General features: G+C 40.3%; 1 protein-coding gene across 1 annotated transcript in view; it reads right to left on the bottom strand.

Annotated features, from left to right (window-relative positions):
- BRWD3 (bromodomain and WD repeat domain containing 3) overlaps positions 1–26,209 on the bottom strand; it is a 1,896,258-nt gene that overhangs the window by 1,627,032 nt on the left and 243,017 nt on the right. Inside the window, exon 13 of the mRNA XM_044057276.1 lies at positions 25,017–25,170. Within this exon, the coding sequence (XP_043913211.1) occupies positions 25,017–25,170 (154 nt within the window). The remainder of the gene's footprint in view (positions 1–25,016; positions 25,171–26,209) is intronic.

Here is a 26,209-nt window from a genome sequence, read left to right as displayed (position 1 = left end):
TTTTTCCAGAGGCCTAGATGTCTCCACGTGGGAGCGGCCTGTGGCTCTGAGGTAGCGGGTGTCAGGGACTGCGAAAGCGCCTCACTGAGAACTGGCAACTGGCCTAGAAGAGGTTCCGTTGTCTGTTTTGGACCTCAGATGCCTGTCTTTATCCTTGTCTTTGCTTTTTTTCGGTATTGAGGTCGTCGGCTGATACGACGGCATCATATAATTGAACCTTCGGCCAAAGTAGTGCAAAGCAAAATCAAAGCATCTTTTTATAGTGCGTTTGTTAAATCTAGCACAAAACCGGCAACTAGTGACGTCATGATCAGGGCCTAGGCATGGAATACAGTAAGAGTGGAAGTCCTGATGAGGTATTTGCTTCCCACAAGAAATACAGTTATTAACTTTTTCTGACATCGGTCTGAGGCAAGAAAAAAGTTTCCCCAACGGGGTACTTAGCTTTATTGAAGACTTCGGATCTGAAATTCGACATCGAAAATCTCAGGAGTCAGACGACCGGCACTTGCAAACTGCTTCTGCTTTGGGCACCATGCGGCAAGAAAGACTGAAGAAAATGGGGTCGGGTGCATCTTGTATACCCCTGGCACACTGATGTCAGGGAAGAAGCGACAGCAACCGATGCCGGACCAAGACTTTGGAACTCAGGCCGACTGAAGGACCACCTGACGGCAGGATGACCCAAGTGTAATGACTGCAGCAGTGTAAGACGATGAACATTTGATCTTATGTTACAAGATTTGCATGACCAAGGGCTTACTGATGTTGGTTTGCTAGAGTTTGCACAAGTCAAATTTCCTAAAGTGCAGTGTATCTTTGGTATTCCAAAGATACACAAGGATAAAACAGACCCTCCCATGATACCAATTGTCAGTGCTAATGGTTCAAAAACAGTTTATGTGAAAATAAATAGATTGTGTCTTAAAGGAAGTGTTGAAAGGGGAAGAATATATATGCATAGACTCCTGGCATTTTCTTAGTAAATTCAACAACTTGCAACATAATGACAAAACTATGTTTTTAACTGCAGATGTTGTCAATCTATATAACTCCATTCCACATTCTGTGGGTAGTGAATGGTTTGAAGAAGTTCACTTTTCCACAATGACCAGGTGGTTATACTTGTTACATTTATCGAAGTTATGTTAAAAACAACTTCATTTTTTTTTGGGACAGTATTTCCTTCAGAAAACTAGGGTAGTAATGGGGGCCATATGTGCCCCCCATTTTTGCAAATATTGTCATGTTAATGTGGGAAAGGAAGTTTTCGTTCAACTCTCCTATATACTTAACTGGAGTTTATATTTATGTTATACAGATGACTTGATATTTTTATGGACTGGTGATGTTCAAGACATTCAAGATTTTATGTCTTACATTAACAGCACTACTGATTTTTTTCAAGTTTACCTATTCATACAGTTTTGACAGCATCAACTATTTAGATGTTGTGATAATAAAGGAATCCAATTCACACCATTAGTGACCTCTATAGGAAGCTTACCTATAGTAACCGTTTACTGCATCACAGTAACCATCCTATACATGTGAAAAAAAGTTAAGGGCCAGCTAGTTAGACTTGCCCGTATGGTCACTAAAAATGATGAATTCCTTTTTCGATGCAATGAGTTTGTAGAGATGTTTAGGTCCAGAAAATACCCATCAGATTTATTAGATAATTCCCTCAGTGAGATTTACACCAAGAGAGATAGGGGAATTATTACACCATTATTAAGTTATAATAATGGAGTTCTTTCTATTTGTACAACTGAAACTCCCTAAACTCAGGACAATCTACAAAACAAGGATTATAAATGTTCTTTTGTCACTAGATTTACAGTGGACCATCAAAATATATTAGATATTTTGAATAAAAACTCACAAATTTTCCAGGGGTATGACTGTATAATAGAAAACATAGGATCTAGATTACGGATGGTGTTTAAGAGAGGAATTACTTTTAAAAATCTGTTAGAAAATAAGGCTATTCCCCTAAAAAATGGGGTTCCAGCCATGAAAAAGTGTGGGTTTTGTGCTCAATGGCATCTGGTGAAACACACAAATAAAATTATTATTAACAATACCCACATAAGAATAACTGGGAAATATACATGTAACAGTCTGGAGTAATATATGCTGCATTATGCTCAGAATGCAAAGGTTTTTATATTGGAAAAACCAAAAGGAAGCTCAAGGAAAGAATGTATGAGAATGCAAGGGACATAAAAGAACACAACAGTAATAGTGCTTTATTTAAACATATAGAAAAATATCCTACACATAGTTTCAAGTTTGTTATAGATAAAGCACCCCAAGACCCTAGAGGTGGACCATGGGAAGACGCATTAGACTTTAAAGAACTTTGTTGACAAATCAGGCTGAAAGCACACATAAAACCTGGGTTAAATGATGGTATCAGTTTTAGCAGTTATTTAAAACTGCGTTTTTATGTTATATAAGAACATACGAATTATATATCAGTGCATGGTTTTTAACTTATGTAATATATAATACAATATGTTTGCTGTACATAGCATTTTACATTTTATATGTATTTTATACTTGTGAGTTAATACTTGTGAGTAGATTAATTTAAGTTGGGTATTGATTTGGATATTTTAATCACATGACGATTTTAAGCATTATTTAAACTTTTTTTAGAATGGATTTATTCTTAAGTCATTTGTTACACGCTGACAAAAGCTCTAAATAAAGTGAAAAATTGGTGCAAGGCTGTGAATCTTTCTGGATTTGGTTTTATCTTTGAATTGTGTACTGGTTCTTGGTTTGTGAAACATCTAAAACACAACCTGCTTAAACCATGGGAGTGATTATAGCAAAGAATACAAAGCTACACAAATGTATGCAATCCCTATCTTTTCTTTGCACATCTTTTTTGAAAGAAGGAAACAAGCCCTACTGCAGGACTGATTCCAGTATATGGCTGTATTATGTTTTTCAAATGGAGCATTACTTCAATATTTGCCATATATGAGAACATTAAAACAGTGCTAATTCTGATTGCAACCTAGAGTGAAACAGCCAATTTGCCAAACAAGATTGCAGTGGTAAAACTTGTTCCACTCTGGGAAAAATATAAATTTGTAGTGTTGTGAAAAAAAATCTAGATGGATGTCTAGACAGTAGCTTAATAAATACACTGTGCAGAGACATTTCTGAAATAATACAGCAGATGCTGCTGCTCCAGCAGAAAAAAAGTATCTAACCCTGTAAAGATTTCATAGTGATCATAAAAAGGAATGAAGTTTGTTGACCACTGAGACACAATCCGCTTGGATATTATTCTACTCACTTTCCTTGTTTAAAAAAAGAGCAAGCCTGTTATTGATCATTCCCGTGTTTTGGGGAAGTAGTTTTTTCCAAGATGTATATACAGGTGAAATGATAATTCTCCTCATCTGACTTAGGATTTACAGAAATTGATTAGTAATTGACTTACTTAATTCACTTGTACCTCTCAAGACAACCCTGGGCATCAGCATTTGCATAGCAAAGGTTACAACAGTGATAATACCAGCATACTATAAATTTCTACAATGTTCTTCTTGAGTCTGGACTGAGAGGTACTCAAGTTTACATCACAGCATTTCTAATCTGGTAAAAACAGAACTGGGATGGAAATTAGATGAATAGCCAAGGCACCAATGGTCTACAAGACAGAGAAGTAAACTCTGGAATCCCTGTCAGGTGGCAAGGCAATGCAGTGATTTGCTGCCAGACAATGCTGGACCAAAGAGAAGGAGAAATCAGCAAAAACAATCTCTTATCTGCTGTGTGTGTGTGTGTAATATATCTACATCTATCTCTATATAACTATATATACCTCTCTCTATATCTCTATATCTCTATATCTCTATAGGTTGAGGTATTTTAGTTGTGACCAGTTAATTTTTTTGCAAGGAGGAGATGAAGGAATTGAGGTTGAAGATGGACTTGTTCCATATTTGCCTGTGGATAATGGGCTCGAGACTTGTTTGTGTGGTGCCGGATTAGGAAAGTGGGGAGTGGTGACTAAGACAGTCAGGTAAGCAGCCTGCTAGGTAAGAGTGAGGGGCTTTGTTGACTAGGATCCAGTCAAGTAAGGTATGATTGTTAGGGTTGTTGTTGATTTGGGTAGGGGATTGGATGAGTTGAGTGAACCCATGGAGATTAAGGTGAATGGTTGGGAGATTGTTATTACAGGATAGCCAGTTGATGTTAAAGTCACCAAGAATGATGGTTTCCTGGGGTAGAGATAGAGTAGCCCAGCTCAAGAGATTTTCTAGGGATGTAATATTTTGCCCTGGTGGGAAATAGCATCCTAGAATATTGATTATTTTGTTTGGGTTTAATTTGAGATTGGCATAAAGGATTTCTACATTGTTGTGGCGAGGGGCAGATGTGTTCAGGAGTTGAATACTGAGTTGGTGTTTAAACATCAATGCTACACAAACTCTTTTTTGGACAATCTGTCTATGCGAAGGATATTGTATTCAGGTGGAAGTATTTTCTCACTTTTGATGTGAGGTTTGAGCCAGGTTTCACTTAGGAAGAGAGTATCTGGGGAATATATGCTTATGCTGGCATGTAGTTCTTGGACTTTATTGCATATGCTTCTGATGTTTAGGGACATTATTAGTAGGTCTTTTTTTTTCATGGCTAGGAGTAGAGTTGTGGGGGGAGTTGCTTGGACTAGGGTTTGAGGTTGGGTTGGATTTGGGAGGACCAGGGTTTGGATGGATGTCTCCAGCGAGGGCTAGTTTATACAGGGTAATTAGGATACGTTTTACTTGCATATTAAATCGCTTATGGTATCTTAGGGATATTGAGTGTTTGGTAATGGAGTGTGTGTATTGGGAGGATGTTTTCGGTGGTAGGGGTTGTGTAGTTATAGTGTAAATGTTGGAGGGAGGGCATAGAGCGAGTACAGTGGAAGTTGTTGGGGCATGTGACTGTGGAGCCTTGGTAGGATGTAATGTGAGATAGAACTATGCAGGCTAGGATTGTTATATTAGGTAGTAGCATGAGTGTGTTGGATGTAGGGGAAGGGGGTGACTAGTGGTGTAGTCTAATTGGTGGCAATTAGGGGTGGGCTTAAGGCTAAGAATAAATGCAGAGGTACTGGATGTGGGTGGAAATGAGGGTTAGGAAGGGGACTTAAGTGAGCGTAGCAGTCTAGAACCCCTCAGGCTAAAGACTGCAGGGTAAGTCTCTAAATACCCAAACTGTTAGGAGTTATGAGAATCTACTAGGGAAAAACAATCTATAGACCTGATTTCATCTGTGTCCTTTCTGGGTAGATACCTAGTTTGAAGCAGACAAAAAATGGCAGTTTAAGTACCTTTTTGCCGCTATTATACAAGTGGGCAATTCCAGTGCATTTACTGGGTTACCTTTTTTCACCTAGAGCTTTATCTTAGTTTACTGATAACTAAAAATAAAAAGTTTAACTGGAGAATGTATTTACAGCTGATGGGGGTGGGGAGCAGCTGCTGTCCCTAGCTGTGGGTGGGGAGCAGCTGCTGTCCCTAGCTGTGGGTAGAGCCAGTTATTTCTGCTTTAGACCAGGTACTTTCTACAGTAGCAGGCTAAAAGGGAAATGTAGCTAGACACCTACATTAACTTATTTTCTTTTTAAAGCCCTTGAGTCCTTGTGGCCGTTTTCTTCACTGCAGAAGAAGTCAATGGCAAAGAATTCAGCAAGTGGGGGACAGAGAGCACCCGTTCTCAGGGACAGTGATCACTAAATGAAAATATGGAGACAAAAATAATTACATTAAGGTCTCTGAAAGGGGAATGAGGGAGAAGTGGTGTAATAAGTAACTGAAATAATAAATTATCACCCAGGCAGGAAGGGTATTGGTTATAAAAGTAGCAGCACGTCACACTATTTACACAGGTACAAAGTGTTTAGTAAAAAAGGCTCAGGCAACTGTTACGCATACACATATGAAGCCCTTGACATAAAAAAACACCTTACTTAGGGTTATGTACCGGATAATTTAGGTAGACCATGAATTTAAAAAGACAGTTCTATCACAGATATAGCAGTGGTAAACTATCACAACAATTGTATACAACAGTACTTAAATATCGCAACACAGACATTTACATATATACATTGCTATATTTCTCATGGTACAGCAGTTAAAACAACTAAAGATCATTTTGATTTGGCAACAAAACAGAGCTTTTAGTCGTAATATGGTGTTCTGTATTTAACTTACACTCTCCTTCAAATTGAATCATAGAACACTCAGTCAGACTGATTAGCGTCTATTTTAACTAAAAAGTATGTACTAAACAAAAGTGATGAGCAGCAAGCCAGTTTAATACTATAGCATCTATAAGTGCTAGCAGCACTAATCACATTAAGCACCACGTCAGACTGGAAAATTACACATTGTAAGACTTTGTCTACAACTTGTATAAAAAGGAGACCAGTTCTGCAATAGTAACAATGCTGACAGTAAAAAAACAATAGAATAATTGAGTTTGTAGAGACCTTACCTGCAACATAAAAAATAAAGCTCAAACACTTACAATGAGATACACCACAAGCTGAAGGGAATGGGCAACTGCTGTGACTAAGTCAAGATGGCTCCAGGGGGTTTAAAAAAACTTTGCTGGGACAATATTGGAGGAGGGGGAATGGGAGTAGTCACAGGTAATGTGAAGTAGTTAGTTCTTGTAGAAAATCACACTCACGAGAAATTGAGAAGCAACTGCTGCAAAAAACAATCTACAAACCTGATTTCAGCTGTGTCCTATATACACACAAACACACACATACACATATATATATATATATATATATACACACATATATACACACAGACACATTATATATACATATATATATCTACACACTATACATATATATATCTACACACACACTATATATATATATATATATATATATATATATATATATATATATATATATATAAATATATATATATATATATATATATATATATATATATAAATATATATATATATATATATATATATATATATAAAAACACGCACATATATATATATATATATATATATATATATATATATATATATACACATATATATATATAGATAATATATACACACACACACACATATATATATATATATATATATATATATATATATATCACAACCAAGGCAAACTACATCCTTACTTAGGTGAAGGTATAAATGCATTCCAAGTCCCACCCAAAGCTGGAAGTGGTAACTACGCTGAAGCTTCCACTAAAGCCCTGTACACTCACTTACATAAATGTATAAACTCAGCTATATCAAAAGGAATCAAATCCAGAGTCAAGTAAAAACAAGCTGCCATGGTGGACATCCATCAACAAACTTTACAATAAACACAAAAAACTGCTGTCCAAGAAAACAAAAGCAAGGCCCCAACAGTGGAAAATCACCCTCCTCAGCCTCAAAAGGCAAATAAGACAACTTGTCAAAACTTCCAAGTGCTCCTTTGAGAGCAATTTAGCAAGTACAGCAATGGATAACCATAAGGCCTTTTACAGCTACATGCATAACCTAAATGGTAGGACCCAAGCATGTGCAGAACTAGTGGCCAATGGTATCATGCACACTGACCCCACAGAGGCAGTTTGGTGAAATTTTCACTCCCTTATCCCTTCCTATTGTAAAACAAACCTTCCCCCAAACTCAGCCAAACCACCCTAGATTATCTGAAGAGCAGGCCCTCAAAGTCTTGTCCAAGGCAAAAACACAGCCTTTATGGGACCAGATGACATCCTAGGCTGTCTTCAATCCTAGGCGGTCTTCTAAACAGGATAAATTGAATTAGCATCACCATTATAATTAGCCTTTTTAATCATAGCCTAACCACAGGCTTTCTTCCTACAGAACAGAGAACGGCAACCCTCCACAAATGTAGCCTAGCAACAGACCCAGGAAACTACAGACCCATGAGCCTGACCAGCCTCATCTGTAAGACCTTGGAATGTATCATTATGGACCTCATAAATAAAGACACAGGTGACCTCCAAACCCCGAATCCTACCCAATTCAGCTTCATGAAGGGCAGAGCCTGCCTGTTAAATCTGGTGGATTTCTTTGAAAATGTGACCAAGGCCACTAAATGAGGGCAAATCTGTGCACACAGCATACCTCAACCTGGCAAAGGCTTGACACAATCCTACAGTTGGGCATTACTGATAAACTTAGCAAACTGAATATAAACCTCTTTGTTGTAAGATGGCTTGCCAAATGGCTCACAAACCGGACACTCACTATCAAAGTGGGTGACTCTACATCAGCCAACAGAACTTTTACCAGTGGGGTGCCACAGGGGTCAGTGCTGGTCCCTCTCCTGCTTGGTATAAACTTCTCCTGTTTGGTATAAACTTCTCAGAAGTTCAGGTCAAAACTAACGTTTTTGTGGCTGACCAAGTTTGCAGACTGCAAACTAGGTGCAATTAATGAATGCCCAAATTATGTCAGTATACTCTAGGAGGGTCTCACGCAGACCAACGACTGGTGTGTTCGTCACAGTCGCACACTGAATGCAAAGACATGCATCATCATTCTCTTTGGCACAATGTCCCCTTACACAATCAAAACAACAATACACTAAGTACCAATGAACTGGTAAGGGACCTGAGGTCTCAAGTTGATTGCGACCTTAACTTTAACCACCATGTGTCTACTGTAATGAAAGATTTCTACGTAGCACATGATTAGTAAAGGCATCGCCTTGAGAGGCAAAGTTATAACCCCCTATACTCAGTACTTATGCGGCCCATAATAGAGTAGAACGTCCCGTTTGGCATGTACCATACTAAGCACTTGCAGCAATTAGAAAGACCTCAGAGGTCTCTAACCAACAAGATCATGGGGCTCCAACATGTGCCTTACACAGACTGACTACAGCCCCTGTCACTATATATCACGTAGACTTCTTAGGTGAGACTTGCACCTGGCCTACAGAACCAAACCTAATGAACTTGCTGCTATCTATAAATCAAACAGGATTATGGCTACCCGTTCCAGGGACCTAAATATGTCCTGCTGGAGAGACAGATGCCTCCCAACGACTGCTGCATGTTTGGAACAGGCTACCAATTCATATGAAACAGAGTACTTCTATGACACTGTTCAAGAGGAACCTGGACGAGTGGATGGTGCACCACAAATTCTTACCAGGGATAGAGCCCACAACCCTCCTGGACATGGGCAGTCATCACTAAATGCAGTCTTGGATATTGACTAGCATTTTTATGCTAGTACACTGGGATGAAATGGCTAGGCTTAAAATGACCTCTAGGTCAATAGCCTAGTACTCTGCTATGATCCTATAATACTCTGTTAAAGGGAAAGAGGAGGTTTCAGGTTCTCATAACCTACAGGGAAAAAGCAGCATGAAGAAACTGCACTAAAATGATATGAACACAATGCAAAAGGCCCAAATTACTGCAGGTTACTTATACAGATCAAAACATACACATTAACAGGAAATTTACCACAATGGCTTGACATGGACAGTAATACATGACATCTAAAAGCATACATGTAAAAAAAAAATCCTGTTTGTTTTGTGATATAACGCTGGTTTGAAAATATTACTCAACATAAGGGAGCTCATCTGTAGCTACATCCAAAATGAAGCCTGGAAGGACTAATATGTTACTGTATAAAAGATGACAATATTTCAACAGCTTTGCTACCGATACTACATATTTATCAACTCAGGGTATTTACCATTTCTACAATTTTTTGTGCTTCATTTTTACAAAACAATAATTTCCTACTTCAAGTTAACAGTTTTGGGGGCCACCACTGTAAAGTTCTGGTTATGCTATATAATGTCACATTTTACATTTCAGAGAAGTACTTATAGTTCTGAACATATCAATAATTGCTTCACATGCAAAGTTGAATGTGCTAAAAACCTCCCTGTGGCTAAAGAAGCAAGGCTGTAATTAAACAGGGCACCGGTACAGGGTCTATCTTCAGAGTGCCTTATCTAGCTTCTGACACTATGCACTATTTTCCCTTTTAATGTAGTGGTGCTACCTCAAACCAAGTTTACATCCAATGCCTTCTCTTACGCAAATTACTACTTAGCCAATCCTCCCCCCTTCTACCATTCCCAAATGACCTATAATTCAACACTTCATGTCGCATGCCCTCTCATCACTGCCTTAAGTTTCTGTAACACTGCTATGTTCACCCTTCTTTCATGCATCATTCCTTGAAATTCACTAAATTTCCCTCCCAGACTCCTTATAAAGCATCACACTTGTTTGTTCCTCTTCAGTTCTGTACTGGGTTACTCCCTCTGCCTACTGTCCAATTATTAGCCTCACCCTTTTTCTCCTCAAGTGACACTCCTCACTTCTCCATCTTATTTTTAAATACAACAGAAACTTCCTTCCTGTCCACCAGAGTATAACTGCCCATTCTGGACCAAGACTGAGTCAGTCTCTGACAGACTTCATATTCTTTTTCAAATCTCACACCTTTCCTTTTTTGTTTGACCTTCCCAAATCCACTACTCCTTTGGTATGCTGACTGCTGGTACTCAACACTGTTTCACCACTAGTAGAATGTGATATTAAGATTTAAATCCTGGGCAAACTGTCCTCCCCCCATGTGCCCAACTCCCTCCACTAGGTTTCTCTCCAGCCTTACCTTCTATTTCACTCTCAACATTAACACCACCAGCCAATTTCTTCTGAGCCTCCTTTGAGACTTCCTGTTATCACTCATCTAGTCCTCACATGTGCCACTCATATATTGCGTTATATCTTAACGCAACTCCTCTCCTCTGAGTCATGACTATTTCCTCATTCTCCCTTCTTATTTTTATATGCTGCACCATGTGATTTACAAATTTGTTGCCCCATAAATTTTTCGCTTAAAACTATCTCCTACGTACAAATTATGAGACTTACTGCCTTAGTACTTCTTTACTCCCATCTCCTGCAGCTCTCATGCTAATGTAGATAGACAATTTAAACACTTGACAGTGAACCACATTACAGCCCAATCATCTCTTGCTCTGATACCTTCACTTCCGCAATGACTAGACAAAGGAGGTATCCCTCTGCCTCCACCAGGGACTCTGACAAACTGATCTATAGCATCTTCCACAAGCACCACTGTACAGAGTCCAAGTCTGATTTAGTGTAGGAGGATTTTCAATACAGACAGCATATTAACTTTCTTATAACTCTCCCTCCATTTCTCTTCATCTATCATAACTATCTCTGCATTAACAGCATTATCTTCTCCTCCTGGCAGCAATGAAAGGCCTAGACACTGTCCTTACTCAAAAAACATCTCTACATCTCTTCTTATCTAACACTTTTCTCTCCAGCCTCCTTCCCTGATCATCTCTTCATATTCTCCCATATAAGCAAAGTCATCAGCTCTCATCTCTTTTTATCCAGCATACAGATTTCATCATCATCTTCTTTCGGCTGTTCCTGTTAGGGGTCGCCACAGCAGATCATCTGTTTCCATTTCTTCCTGTACTCTGCATCATGCTCTTTCACACCAACCGCCTGCATGTCCTCTCTCACCACATCCATAAACCTCATCTTAGGCCTTCCTCTTTTCCTCTTACCTGGCAGCTCCATCCTTAGCATTCTTTACCCAACATACCCCAGCATCCCTCCACAGCACATGTCCAAACCAACGCAATCTTGCGCCTCTTGCTTAATCTCCAAACTGTCCAACCTGAGCTGACCCTCTAATATACCGATTCCTAAACCTGTCCATCTTAGTCACACCCAGTGCAAATCTTAACATCTTTAACTCTGCCACATCCAGCTCTGACTCCTGCCTTTTCGTCAATGCCACCATCTTCAACCCATATAACATAGCTGGTCTCACTACCCCTCTTGAAGACTTTCCCTTTCACTCTTACTGGTACTAGTCTGTCACAAATCACTCCTGACACTCTTCTCCAACCATTCCACCCTGCCTGTACTCTCTTCTTCACCTCTCTTCCACACTCACCATTACTCTGAACTGTTGATTCCAAGTACTTAAACTCATCCACCTTTACCAACTCCCTGCAGCCTCACCATTCCTCTACCCTCCCTCACATTTACACACATATATTCTGTTTTAGCCCTACTGAGCTTCATTCCTCTCCTCTCTAAAGCATATCTCCGCCTCTCCAGGGTCTCCTTAACTTGGTCTCTACTCTCATTACATATCACAATGTCATCTGCAAACATCATAGTCCACGGGGCCTCCTGTCTGATCTCATCTGTCAACCTGTCCATCACCACTGCAAATAAGAAAGGGCTCAGAGCTGATCCTTGAGGTAATCCCACCTCCACCTTAAACGTATCTGTCACTCCCACCACAGTCCTCACCAATGTCACACTACCCTCGTACATATCATGTACCACTCTTACATACTTCTCTGTCACTCCAGACTTCCTCATACAATACCACAACTCCTCTCTAGGCACCCTGTCATATGCTTTCTCTAAGTCCACAAAGACACAATGCAGCTCCTTCTGACCTTCTCTATATTCCTCCAACACTCACAGAGCAAATATTGCATCTGTAGTGTTCTTTCCTGGCATGAAGCCATACAGCTGATCACTAATCATCACCTCCCTTCTTAACATAGCTTCCACTACTCTTTCCCATAACTTCAAGCTGTGACTGATCAATTGTATTCCTTTGTAGTTACTGCAGCTCTGCATATCACCCTTATTCTTAAAGATAGGTACCAAAACACTTTTCTCCACTCCTCGGGCATCCTCTGACTTCCAAAATTTCATTAAAAAATCTGGTTAAAAATTCCACTGCCATTTCACCTAAGCACCTCCATGCTTCCACTGGTATGTCATCTGGGTCAACAGCCTTTCCATTCTTCCTCTTCATAGCTGTCCTTACTTCCTCCTTGCTAATCTGTTTCACTTCCTGATTCACTATCCCCACATCATCCAACCTTCTCTCTCTCTCTTCATTCATCAGCCCCTCAAAGTACTCTTTCCTCAACACACACACTCCTCACTTGTGTAGGTTTCCTTCACTATCCTTTATCACCCTTACCTGCTGCACATCTTTCCCAGCTCTGCCCTCTGTCTAGCCAATCGGTAAAGGTCCTTTTCTCCCTCTTTAGTGTCCAATCTCTCATACAACTCTCCATATGCCTTATCCTTAGCCTTTGCCACCTCTCTCTTTGCCATGCGTCTCATCTCCTTATACTCAAGTCTACTTTCTTCATCTCTATGACAATCCCACTTCTTCGCCAGCCTCTTCCTCAATATACTCTCCTGTACTTCCTCATTCCACCACCAGGTCTCCCTGTCCTCCTTCCTCTGTCCACCAAGCACCTTTCTAGCAGTCTCCCTTACCAGCTCTGCTGTAGTTACCCAGCTATTCGGAAACTCTTCACTGCCTCCCAGTGCCTGTCTTAACTCTTCCCTGAACTCCACCTCACAATCACCCTTTTTTAACTTCCACCATTTAATCCATGGCACTGCTTTCACACTACTCCTCTTCTTGATCACCAACGTCATCCTACAAACTGCCATCCTATGTTGCCTAACTACACTTTCCCCTGTCACCACTTTACAGTCTCCAACCTCCTTCAGACTGGCCCACCTACATAGGATATAATCCACCTGCGTGCATCTTCCTCCACTCTTGTACGTCACCCTATGCTCCTCCCTCTTCTTAAAACATGTATTCACCACAGCCATGTCCATCCTTTTCGCAAAATCCACAATCATCTGACCTTCTGCATTCCTCTCCTTAACACCATACCTACCCATCACTTCCTCATCCCCTCTTCACCATACCCATTGAGGTCCGCTCCAATCACTAGTCTCTCACCCTTGGGTACACTCATTACCACTTCATCCAACTCAGTCTATCATACAGATCTGAAACCATGAAAATGTCACACAACTTTCTTTCATATTTTAATTCACCCATACTCCAGCAATCATCACAAAAGTCACCCAATATACTCGGGAGTATGTAGTTCAGAACACAGTTTTGTTGCCCAGACATTAAAGACTCCCCAATCTTCCTTCCTTTCTACCCACAGGTTATCTACCTTTGTTAACATTCACCTCAGTAGGGATCCAGGGATCACCCCAGTGAATGGAAAACTACTTCACCATCCTTTTCACTTCCACAGAGTATAAGAACTTCAGCATACAATTCAATTTGTTTCCAAAAACTTGCTTCCTCCATCCTAAGGGGAAAAAAGTCACAAGCGTAAAACAAATGATACTCTCTATTGTACTGTACTGTCTCTTATCCCCACCAGTTTTAATCACTAGTTCTTGTAAAATTTATAGGTTCATAGGAAAGTACTAGGCTAGCTGCTTTTATGGGCCATTTCAAGCCCAACCAATTTCCCTTTCTGTGTTCGAAATAACCTATCCCATTTGGATTATAGACTATCCGCCCCATGGTCAATAATTATATATTGCCCTTAATGAAAATAACTGGAATCATACCATAGATAATTTGAGGGGATAAATGCATTTAGGAGTTGCCTCTGTCCATTAGTAATACAGAGGGAGCCTTGGGGTAAATTTTCTGTTTCTCATCCAAACATCTAAGGTGCACTTGAAAATGGATAGGGCTGAACTGTGTTTTATGTGGATGGGAAGTCTGCTCTGCAGCAGCAGAAGTATCCTTTGGGAGACATACCCAACACCATGCAAAAGATTTTATTCGATGAGAATACATATGTTAGAGTATTTAAGAATCAGATACATAAAGCATATAATAGGATAGATTCTCTCAGAGGAATATGTATTAAATCAGCGGATTACTTTAGAGATTTGAGGTTTTGTTTAATCCTAAAGCAGTCATCCCCTCAATTTTTGGAATCCCAAAATACATAAAGATATTACAAATAGTCTCTGCACATGGTTCGAAAAATCCTCCACTAGCCATTTTAGGGGATAAATGGGTTAAGCATGTGATAGACCGCACTCTCCATTTAATTAAAGATTCTTGGGAATTCTTAGGTTACCTTAGAAAGGATATACTGGAGAAAAAGCTCTCATTTATGACTGTGGATATTAAAGATCTATTTTTGGTTATTCCTAAAGATGAGGGTTTATGACTGTGGATGTTAAAGATCTATTTTTGGTTATTCCTAAAGATGAGGGTTTATAACTGTTTGAAGAAATTTTATTTTCTTGTTCTTCTCTTTCTCACGATCAAATAACGTTAATTGTTGAGCTGATGGCTATATTAGAACACAATTTTGTATTTCTTGAAGGAGATTATTTTTAACAGATAAAAGGTGTAGCTATGGGTGTGGTGTGTGCCCCTATTTATGCTAACCTTGTACTCCTGGGATGGGAACATAAATATGCTTTCAATAGTGTATTTTCACAGAATCTCCACTTATACTTATGTTTCCTGGATGACGTTTTTATTGTGTGGAAAGGTACAAGTAGATCAATTTGTAAAGTATATAAATAGTACCAAATATTTCAAGCTTACGTATGTCATCCATCTAAGATTAATTACTTGGATACACTTGTTTCTCATTTTAAGGATGGTTTTAAGTCAAATATTCATCATAAGAATACTTTTTGCAATTCCTACCTGCATTATTCTAGTAGCCACTCTATGACACACAAAAGAAGTTTGGTTAAGGGGCAAGGATGACTTCACATTTCAAAGATGTTTGGGAAAAAACTTGCATTTTTAAAAAATATGTTTTGTGCTACGTGTTACCCTGCTAGTGTGGTAGATGGCATTATTGTAGAGATTTATAAAGAGTGGGGTGGTAGATATAAGCCGATTCTAGGTACTGGCTTAGATTGTAATAAAGGTGGTTCTGGGTTATCACAATATGAGAAAGCCTACGTCATTCAGTATATTCAATACTCTAAAGAGATCAAAAACGCTATTAGAAATAATTGGAATATTTTTAAGGTGAACACAAATATTTACAAAATGGTAGGAACTGAGCCCCTGTTATTACTAAAACTGCTGAAAATTTTAAGAAACATTTTTGAGAATAAACCTACCAAATATGTGAAGAGCAGCAGGGGTACTTTTACCTGTGATTGTTGCAAAGTTCCAACATTATTAAAGAAAAAAATTAAAATAATTTAATGAAAAACAGAAATGTTTTTTTAAAGGTAATTGCACCACTACACTAGTAGAATAGCATCTTTAGCTAAATGTGAAAGCTATGCAAGTTATTACATTGGAAAAACGGAACGTGCATTAAAAACAAGAATTTATGAACATGCATACAATATTTATAACAAAAAGGAAAACAATGCGTTGTATAAACATTCTCAAGTGTGGTCAGTTTAGAAAATTTGTTTGGAATAATCAAAAACAGATTAAAGTTGTTCCTCGGGGGGGGTGACTGGAAGAATTTAAGTAATAAAGAACTTCAATGGCAGCTTAGGTTGGCTGTTATGTATCCAGCTGGCGTTAAATGATTCTACATCTATTGTACCAGTTTTAAAAATAAAAGCTGGTAAATTATAGCTAGAAGTAAGGAAAAGATGGCTTGAACTTTTCATAAAGATTACATTTAAATGAGACAAGTTTTAGACATTTTTATAATGTAGAAATAATTGTTTTCAATATGTGGTCGTCATACGGTGAAATAACGAAGGTTAAGTAACTTCTGGAAGGCACAAGGTTAAATATTTTAGTTTGTGGTTTAACCGAGTATAAATAATGCACCTTGTTTTAATTTAATTTGTTTTAATTAAGAGCACTGAGTAGCTATTTAAGTGTGCTTTGAACAGTGTTTTGTATTCTGATGAAAACTCCTGTTTGGTAGGGACGAAAGCACTCAATGTTTTTATTTTTTATGTTTTAATAAAGAGTGGATCATAGCCTTCGGGACCCTCATTTTGATGAATTTTACTATTTTTTAGATAAACCTGGCCCTCCAAACCATGGTGTTTGCAGAACAGGTTTAGATCTCTAGACAGAGTACTTCTGATGTGCAGTACATCCATCAGTAATGGGTCAAAAGATGCTTTGTATGCAAGACATAAATCACCTCTTAGCAGTCCACAGGATACGGAGTGCAGTGACTGGGCTTTGAGTCAGACCATGTAGGACATGCTGTTTAGGCCTTGGATCTTTTAGTAAGGACTCTCTGTGTGTGTTCCAGTTATTGCATGGGACTGGACAGATGCATGCCAAAGGGGGCATTATATTCAATGACTGGCCTAATGAGGACGGGTACAAAGGAACAATGGCATCCCTAGATCTAGACACAATCTGTCTATAAGCTGTGCAATATAGAAGACTTTTTTTTTTTTTTTTTGTTTACAATGGGCACGGCCATAATTTAGGCCATATCCCAAACAACTGGGTCAACTTTCAGGAGAGCAATGTCAATATGGTAGTTCCCTGGGGTAGATGACTTCCCAAAGGATACAATAATTCTTCTGGCATTTAATTTCAATCCAAGAGTTTGGTACCAGTTATTTGGGACAAATCTTCCTACAGGATGACGAAGTAATTTGGGGATTCAGTGACTCTTCCTAGCTTGCAGTAATCTGCAAAACAGTCAGCCAAAGCCCTTTGGTATTGGCTTTTACTTTAGTAAAGTACATGCCAACCAGGACAGGTCACAGCACAGAACCCTGAAGGACTCCACTGGTGATTTGTTTCTTTGTGGAAGTTAACTTCCCCCGTTTGGTTAATGTGTCCTCTTATCTGTAAGTCAGTTAGGAATCCAGCAGGAGACATAAGGGTTTATTCCCACTTTATTTAGCTTTTCTACTATGAATGAGTGGGGAATTGTGTCAAAAGCTTTGGTCAGATCGAGGTATGCTTTGTGTACCATTTTGCCTTCATCCACTGCTTTGGTGACCATTTCAAAAAAATCCACCAGCTTCACTAAGCATGACCTGCCCTTGACAAATCCAAACAGAGACTAGCCCAGTGTTTGGAGGTTCTCTATGTCCTGACTGATAAATTCCATGACAAGTCTTTCCATAACTCTGCATATGAGGCTAGTCAGACTTGTGGGTATGTGGAAGGTCCTCACTGATGCAGGGGAATAACTATAGCTGTTCTCTATTCGCATGGTACAAAATATGTATGGAGGCAGAGAGTGAACAGTGTTGCTAAGGGTGTGGCTAAATCATGCTTCATGCTATTTAAGATGCATCTAGACATATTGTCAGGACCCAATGGAGTACTTTTAGCTTTTCATAGCACCTTTAGCATTTTGCCTTGTGTGACAGCAGAATGTGAGCCAGTTTCATGTACATCTTGAGGGAAAGACTAGAGTAGAGAGAGGCAAAGTTAGAGATAAAAATGATCAGCCAGTAAGTTAGCTATACCTTCAGCCTCAGTTTAAGTAGCATTATTTGGAATCAACTCAGTGCATTACTTCAACAGCCACATAATTGAATACAAAATTCACTCATCTTTTAAACTGCAAATCACATGCAAAAATCTCTGGCAGGTCTGCTGCCAATTTGTACATCTTACACCAGTCAATTTCAAAGACACAGCTCTTACCATCTTGCTTGTTACTCCACAAGTTAAATTATGCAAAGTAATAGCATGTCAGTACTTGGCAACCATTTGATATCCACAGTAATGGCTTCAACTTTGTTAAAACAATGGTACAAATTCAGAAACAGCTGCTGCACACAACAGTAAAAATAAACTATTAGCCAGGTCTCTGATACAACAGTAAATGGAAACTATTAGCCGTGCCTATAACTAGCACTTCAGTTTGGAATTAATACTGATGGACTCTTGAAATATTACAATAGTTGCACACTAAGGATCAACTGAAACCAGTATTAACCTTGCAATGGATAACTCACTGGAGAGACTGATCAAGACAAAAACACCAAACGGACAATTCAATGAAAAAAATGCAACTTGTCATAAGATTTGGGGAACTCCGTTATTTTACTCACAGGGTAACTTTCAACAAATTGGTTGTTTAGTTTTTCTGTTTCATCTGCACAAGGTGTGAGGCGTCAGTCTTCGGGGGGCAGTCTTGTATAGAAATATTAGGCCAACAACTCTACAAAATAACATGTTAAAAAATGTTGTCTATATGAGATGGCTGATAACCACTTATTTTCATTTTTGAAAGGTCAGTGACAGTGCTGAGAAACAAAGTTAAAACCCCAGAGAAGCCTGAAAATGTAGCATGTGAGCACACCTCTAAGTAGGAACTTGATACATTCAGATTAAGGAGTTAACATAAAAATTACAAAATCAACATGTGCTTAAGCTAGAATACAAAACACACTGAAGTCACCTGTTGCTGCACTAGATATAGAAATGTACATAAATCACTACTGACAAGAAAATATAATCTCCTGATTTTCAGAGCAAAGACATCAGGTTGTGTACCTACCATAAATGTAGATGTTCGAGTGTATTCACTGTTGCAGTAATTACTCTTGGGTTATCCTGCTGGCAGCCTACCCCGCAGTCGGCCAGAATTCCAAAGTCTAAGTCCAGCGTCGGCTGCAGTCACCCCTTCCCTGACGTCAGTGCGCCAGGGGTATAAAAGATGCAGCCGCCATTTTCTTCAGTTTTTCTTGCCGCAGATATTAGGTGCCCCAAATAGGTAGGCTGAAAAATATATCAATAAGAAATGTATACACAGAAATAACATTTCCTTCATCTACAAGCAAATACACCAACAAGGTTGTATAGGATAGAGAAGTGCAGATAAGCCCCAGCAAGGAGAAGGGGATGGTGGGCAGGTAACCTGGACTGCAACAGTGAATACACTGTAACATCTACATCTATGGTGGGTACACAACTGTACTATGTTAATCGTGTTTCACTGTTGCAGTCATTACTCTTGGGATGAATCCCAAAGCTGAGGAAGGGTGGCTGGGCTAAATAGGATTAGGAGAGGCTATGAGGCCCTGTAGAACTTCAGTGGCGAAGCCTGCTCTGGACTTAAGAGTAGAGAGGCAAGTGGTAGTGCTTTGTGAAGATGTGCACTGAACTCCAAGTTGCAGCCTCTAAGATTTCTTTGGTTGGTACTCCCCTGAGAAAGGCTGCTGAAGTGGCTGCTGCTCTGGTGGAATGAGGCCTAATGCCCTTAGGCACTGATTTGCCATGTTGAGAATAGCAGAAATGGATGCAATGGCCTATCCATTTAGAAATGGTCTGTTTTGAGATGGCCTTTCCTTGTGATCCTGCAGCATATGACACTAAAAGTTGCTCAGTCTTTCTGAAAGCTTTAGTTCTGTCCAAGTAGAAACGTAACTGCCTGTGTATGTCCAAAGAATGCAGAATTTTCTCACCCTTGTTCTGTGGATTTGGGTAAAAGGTAGGCAAATGAATGGTTTGATTGAGGGCCACACTGGACACCATCTTAGAAATAAATGTAGGGTTTGTCCTCGGAGAAACCCTGTCTGGATGAAAAATGATGAAAGGTTCCACAGCCACGACTGCTTGTAACTCCGAGACTCACCTTGCAGAGGTAATGGCTAGGAGCAAAGCTGTTTTCCAGGATAAGAATTTAATATCCGATGTTGATGCTGGCTGGAAAGGAGGCAGTGTGAGTTTTTCCAAAACAAAATTGAGGTTCCAGGCCACAATTGGTGCTCTCCTAGGAGGCCCAACGTTTTTGGCCCCTCTGAGGTACTGCCTTATTAAAGGATGAGAAAAGATAGGTGGTTCCGTATTGTAATGTGCAGAAATGGCAGAGGCATGAATCTTGATTGATGAGAAAGAAAAGCCTTTGTTCAGCATCTCAGTCAGGTATTGTAAAATTTGAGGAATGTTTGGTACAGACGTGTCAATGCCTAGCTCCTGGTTCCAAGGATAGAATTTCTTCCATTTTTCTGCATAAGATTTTCTGGTACTGGGCCTCCTGGCATCCAAGATAACATCCATAACAGCTTTTGAAAGAGGAGTGTACAGAATGGCTACATTATCAGCCATGCTGCCAGATTCAAGGTCCTGAGTTGGCTGTGCAGGATCCGATTGTTTTGTTGGGTCAGCAAGTGAGAAGTTTGAGGCAATATCCATGCTGGACCTTGAGACAAGCTCTTTAGGATTGGGTACCAGTGCTGGCGTGGCCAGTCTGGTGCAATCAGAATCATTTTTGGCTTCTCTTGTCTGACCTTTATGAGTACTCTGGGAAGGAGAGGTAGTGGGGGAAAAGCATACACTGTTAGATTTTTCCAGCTGAATGACAGGGCGTCCACTTTCCATGCTTGTTTGTGGTAAATCCTTGTGCAGAGGCAAATAGATCTATGTCTGGGCAACCCCATTTCCGTATTATCATCCTGAATTCTTGTGGATCCAGTTTCCACTCGTGGGGATCCATGAGGTCATCTGCCAGAGTATTTGTTTTTCCTGGCAGGAACTGTGTTTGCAGGTGAACTTAAAGCCAATGCAGTGTCCCATAAAGTCATTGCTTGTCTGCAGAGGGGGTAGGAATGAGTACCTCCCTGCATATGTACCACATGACCGTAGTGTTGTCGGTCTTTATCAGTAATTGTCCTGGATGAAGCAGGTCCTTGAAAGCTGTCAGGGCATTTTGAATAGCTTGCATCTCTTTTTGATTGATGTGAAGATGCATCTGGTTTGCAGGCCATGTGCCCTGAATACATTTTCCTGCCATATGGGCCCCCCCAGGCATAATCTGATGCATCCGTTTGTCAGGGTCTGTCTGGCTGTGGGTAAACTGAATGGCAGACCCTTGTTGTGGTGACAGGCTTCTGCTCACCATCGAAACTCCTGTTGTAGGCAGGGAATGAGTGCAATTACTGTCTCCAGGCTGTGGCACTGCTGAGTCCAAACACTTTTCAGATACCATTGTAGTTTCCTCATAAGCAGTCTGGCATATGGAATTAGTAGGATGCATTGAAACCCAAGGCCTGCAGGATTTTCCTTGCAGATAAGTGGGCTTTTGTTGCCAATTTGTTGAAGTAAGTAGTCAATTGTTTTTGCTTGTCTGGTGTAAGATAAGCCATTTGGGCAGTTGTATTTAAGCTTGCACCCAGTAATATTATCTCTTGAGAGGGCACTAGTTTTGATTTATTTTCGTTTACTGTGTACCCTAGGCCAATTAGTAATCTTTTTACAAATGCCAGATGCTTTAGAAGAGTGTCTTTGTTCTCTGCTTGAATTAGGCAGTCATCCAAGTAGGGATATATTAGAATTCCTTTTGGTCTGCAAAATGCAATTACTGGTGCCAGGCATTTTGTAAAGACCCTGGGTGCAGTAGATAACACAAAGGGCAGTGCAAAGAATTGGTAATGCATTGAGCCAGCTATGAATCTGAGGTATCTTCTGCAAGAGTGTCTGACAGGGACATGCAGGTATGCCTCTTTTAGGTCCAAAGTTACTAACCAAGCCCTCTTGCCCAGCATGGGCAGTAGCTGCTGAAGAGTCAACATCTTGAATTTTGGAACTTCCAGAAATGTATTTAGTATAGACAGGTCCAGAATTGGTCTCCAGATTTGGTCCTTCCTGGGTACTAGAAAAAGTCTGGAGTAAAATCCTTGACCCTGTTCTTGCTGTGGTACTTGCTGAATGGCCTCATGTCCATGAGGGCTGAAATTTGTTTTTGTGCCTCTGCCCATTGATTGCGTGGCAGGTCTGGCATGCCCTTTGACCTTGGTAGACTGTGAAAATGGAACCTATGGCCTTGGGATACTATGTTCAGAACCCATTTGTCTTGGGTAACCATTTGCCAATTTGGTGAAAAAAGTGCTAGTTTTCCCCCTAAGGGGGCTGTCAAAAGAAAACTGCTTGGAACTGGTAAAGGAAAGTCATTGGGACTGTTTCCTGTAAGGCTGTGATTTGTCTTCTCCGCTTTTGGAGGTAGGAGCACCCCATTGTTTAGGCCTGTATGAGCCTTAGGGCTGAGATCTGCCTCTGGGACGCCTGTATCTGCCTCTTTGTGGTCTGTCTGAGACTGGAAAGGACCAATTTTTAAAAGGCCAGTTCCTGCTAAACCTGGGTGGCTGTACCTGTAAGAAATCCTTGACTGTCCGCATGGATTTTGCTTTATCCTCCAAATTTTCCAACACCTCTTCTGCTTTAGTACCAAAGTATCATGCTGTAATGGTGCATCTAATAATTTTGCTTTAACATGATCAGGCAGATTTTATTCCTTTAACCAAGCATGCCTTCTAATAACAGAACCTGTAACAGTGTCCCTGCAAGAGGCCTCCAGTGAATCATAACCACATTGCAAAGTATGCTTTTCCACTTGTTCAGTTGCATGCAATAAATCCTGCAATTCCTTGTTCTCTGAACACTCAGTATTTGTCAACATTTTCTGTTTAAGTAGTGACATTAAATATTGCTGATATTTAAGCATATGAAATTGACAATTTAAAGCCCTTGCAAACAGGGTGGCAGAAGTGTATACTTTTTTCCCATCTGTCTAGAGCCCTAGAATCCCTATCAGAGGGGACAGGGTTTTTTGTAGTGGAAGCCTTAACCCCCTCGGGACCCTGAGAAATAGTCTCTGGGTCAGCAGCGGGGTTTTGATATAGGAATTTATGAGAATCCGGGACCCTGTAGTATCTGTCTGGCTTAGCAGGTGCAGGGGGTAAAGAGTCAGGGGACAGTACAGACTCTGAAAATATATCATCTACAATGTCTAGAACAGGTGGAATGGCAAGGAGTCTATGCTGAGGAAGAAGCAGGAAGTCTCTGAGCCTTTTCTTAGACTCAGAATATTCTTGGCTCTCCCAGTGGAAATGCTCCCTCATAGTATGCAGTGTTTCCCCAAAAGAATAGTCCTCAGGAGGAGAGGCTGAATGAATTGATTCTTCAGCATCAGAATCCTCATAGGGAAGCATGGAGTAATCCTGTTCAGAAGAGGAATCAGAGGAAATAGCTGATCAGAAGAATCATACTCTGTCTTGCCTAGGCCTCTTATCAGGAGGGGAATGGGAGCCCCTGATCAAAGTAATTAGGTCTTCGGCCATTTTGAGCATCTGTTTTTTAGGCATGGAAGTCTGAATAGGAGAATGCTGTACTTTTTTCTTTGTCTTTAGAGCTGCTTTAGTCTTTAAAGCTGAGGATGGCTTAATATATAGTTGTGTAGGTCTGAAGACACCCTCAGAAGCCGATGCCTGCTCAGCGGCTCCGGACCCATCTGAGGGGATTGATTTCAGAGTGTCCAATACCTTGAGTTTCCAGAGGCCCTGTCAGCTCCACGTGGGAGTCGGTAGCGGCCTTTGGCTCTGATGTAGCGGGTGCCAGGGACTGCAAAAGCGTCTCACTGAGAACCGGCGAATGGCCTAGAAGAGGCTTCATCGTCTGTTTTGGACCTCGGATGCCTATCCTTATCCTTGTCCTTGCGTTTTTTGTAAACTCCGGTTGTCGGCTGTTCCTCTGGCATTATATAATTAAATCTTCGGCCATAGTAATGAAATGCAAAATCGAACCAACACTTGATAGTGCGTTGGTTGAATCTAGCACAAACCAGACAGCTAGCAACGTTGTGATCAGGGCCTAGGCAAGGAATACAGTAAGAGTGAAAATCCTTATCAGGTATTTGCTTCCCACAAGAAATACAATTAACTTTTTCCTGACATCAGTCTGGAGCAAGAAAAAAGTTTCCCCAATGGGGTACTTGGCTTTAATGAAAACTTCAGTTCTGAAATTCAGATTTGAAAATCTCAGGAGTCGGCCGACTGGCACTTGCGAACTGCTTTTACTTCTGGCATCGCGCAGCAAGAAAGACTGAAGAAAATGGTGTCGGCTGCATCTTTTATACCCCTGGTGCACTGGCGTCAGGGAAGGGGCGACGGCAGCTGATGCCAGACCTAGACTTTGGAATTCTGGCCGACTGCGGGTAGCCCGCCAGCAGAATAACCCAAGGGTAATGACTGCAACAGTGAAACACTATGAACATAGGCAAGTAAATGCAGCTAAGCCTGCTGTTGCTCAATGCGCTAGCAAAGTTAATTCTGCTGCAACCAACAACCAAAAGGTAGTAAGTCACTTGCATGGCTGCAACAGTAAATAGATATTCTGGTTCAGTTTACAGTAATTAACCCAATCTAGTAAAATGGGCTGTTACTTACTGATAAGACATGAAGAAGACTGCCTGTGTAGGAACTCCATACTTTAAGCAGGAAGTTGTTAACTGCAGTAATGATCGTGTTATCCCATCTGTCCCATGTCACCATACTCACTTTCAGTTTAGCAACTTTGTCCTCCACAGATGAATTGTTATTCCTAATATAAATAAAAAAAAGTGTATTTAATTTTAATGAAGTAAAAAAACTAGTTATTTATTGCTGTTCACTACAAACAAGGATTCAAAAGCTTAGCATATCCTTACCTGAACATTTCAGATTGTACAACAGGGAAATCTTACATCTGGTGTATAAATGCAAGGGGAAAAAAACTTCTACTGATAAAGAGCAGGACAGCCAGTAATAAAACTCACTGGGTCTAGGTGAAGAAGCTCATATTGTAATGCTGGTGATTTAGAAACAGGAAAAGACAGGTTGTCATCTTGGCTGTCTCGGAGAAACAGTACGTCTCACAGCCAAAATCTTCCCTAAGGGAAGGGTACAGGGATAAACAGGATACCTACTACCGCTGAAATGACTCTTACTGGAGATCACCAAAGGCAAGTTTTAAGTGCACAGCTTGGTTCTGTGGAGAAGGATGGAGCTCTGACTTCAACTCAGACTCAATTGGCACCCCCAGCACTAGAGAAGCCAGGCAGGGCGGGGAAGGAATGAACAGGCATAACCTACTCACCTGTCTAGGCAGAAGGGTGGTGGTTTGCAAGCACTCAGGCACAGGATGGTGTGGTCGCTGGTGCTTGGAGGGAACAGCCCTTCTGGAAATGAGAGGGCATTCTTCTTCAACAGCCCAGTGCACATTCTTCACTGGCATCTCTCAGAGTACAGTGTTGGGTCCAGGAAGAAAATGAAAACAGCAGTAAAAAAAGAAATACAGTCTGCAAATCCAAATGTTTTCCTTCTTTCACTTTTGCAAAGCATACAGTCAGAATTCTCCAAGTTCTGTTTTGTTACACGTCAGCTGCCTATGCAGGTGCAATCAATGCATCAGTCTTTCGTTTATAATGAGGATGGGAAGAACGCAGGAATATTTATGGCTTGGTTAAAGGAAAGCTCAGACATCATCTTAGGCATACAGAACAGATGTGTGGAGTGTGATCTTGTCCTTGTAAAACATCAGAAAGAACTCTCTACACATTAAGGCATACAGTGTAGAGAGATACCTAGCAGAAATTAGTGCT

Source organism: Protopterus annectens, chromosome 15.part0 (genome assembly GCF_019279795.1).
Source record: "Protopterus annectens isolate FY-2018-M chromosome 15.part0, PAN1.0, whole genome shotgun sequence".
NCBI classification, from domain to species: Eukaryota; Metazoa; Chordata; order Ceratodontiformes; family Protopteridae; genus Protopterus; species Protopterus annectens.
Note: the sequence above shows the minus strand (reverse complement) of the source record. Positions and strands in the feature narration are given on the sequence as shown.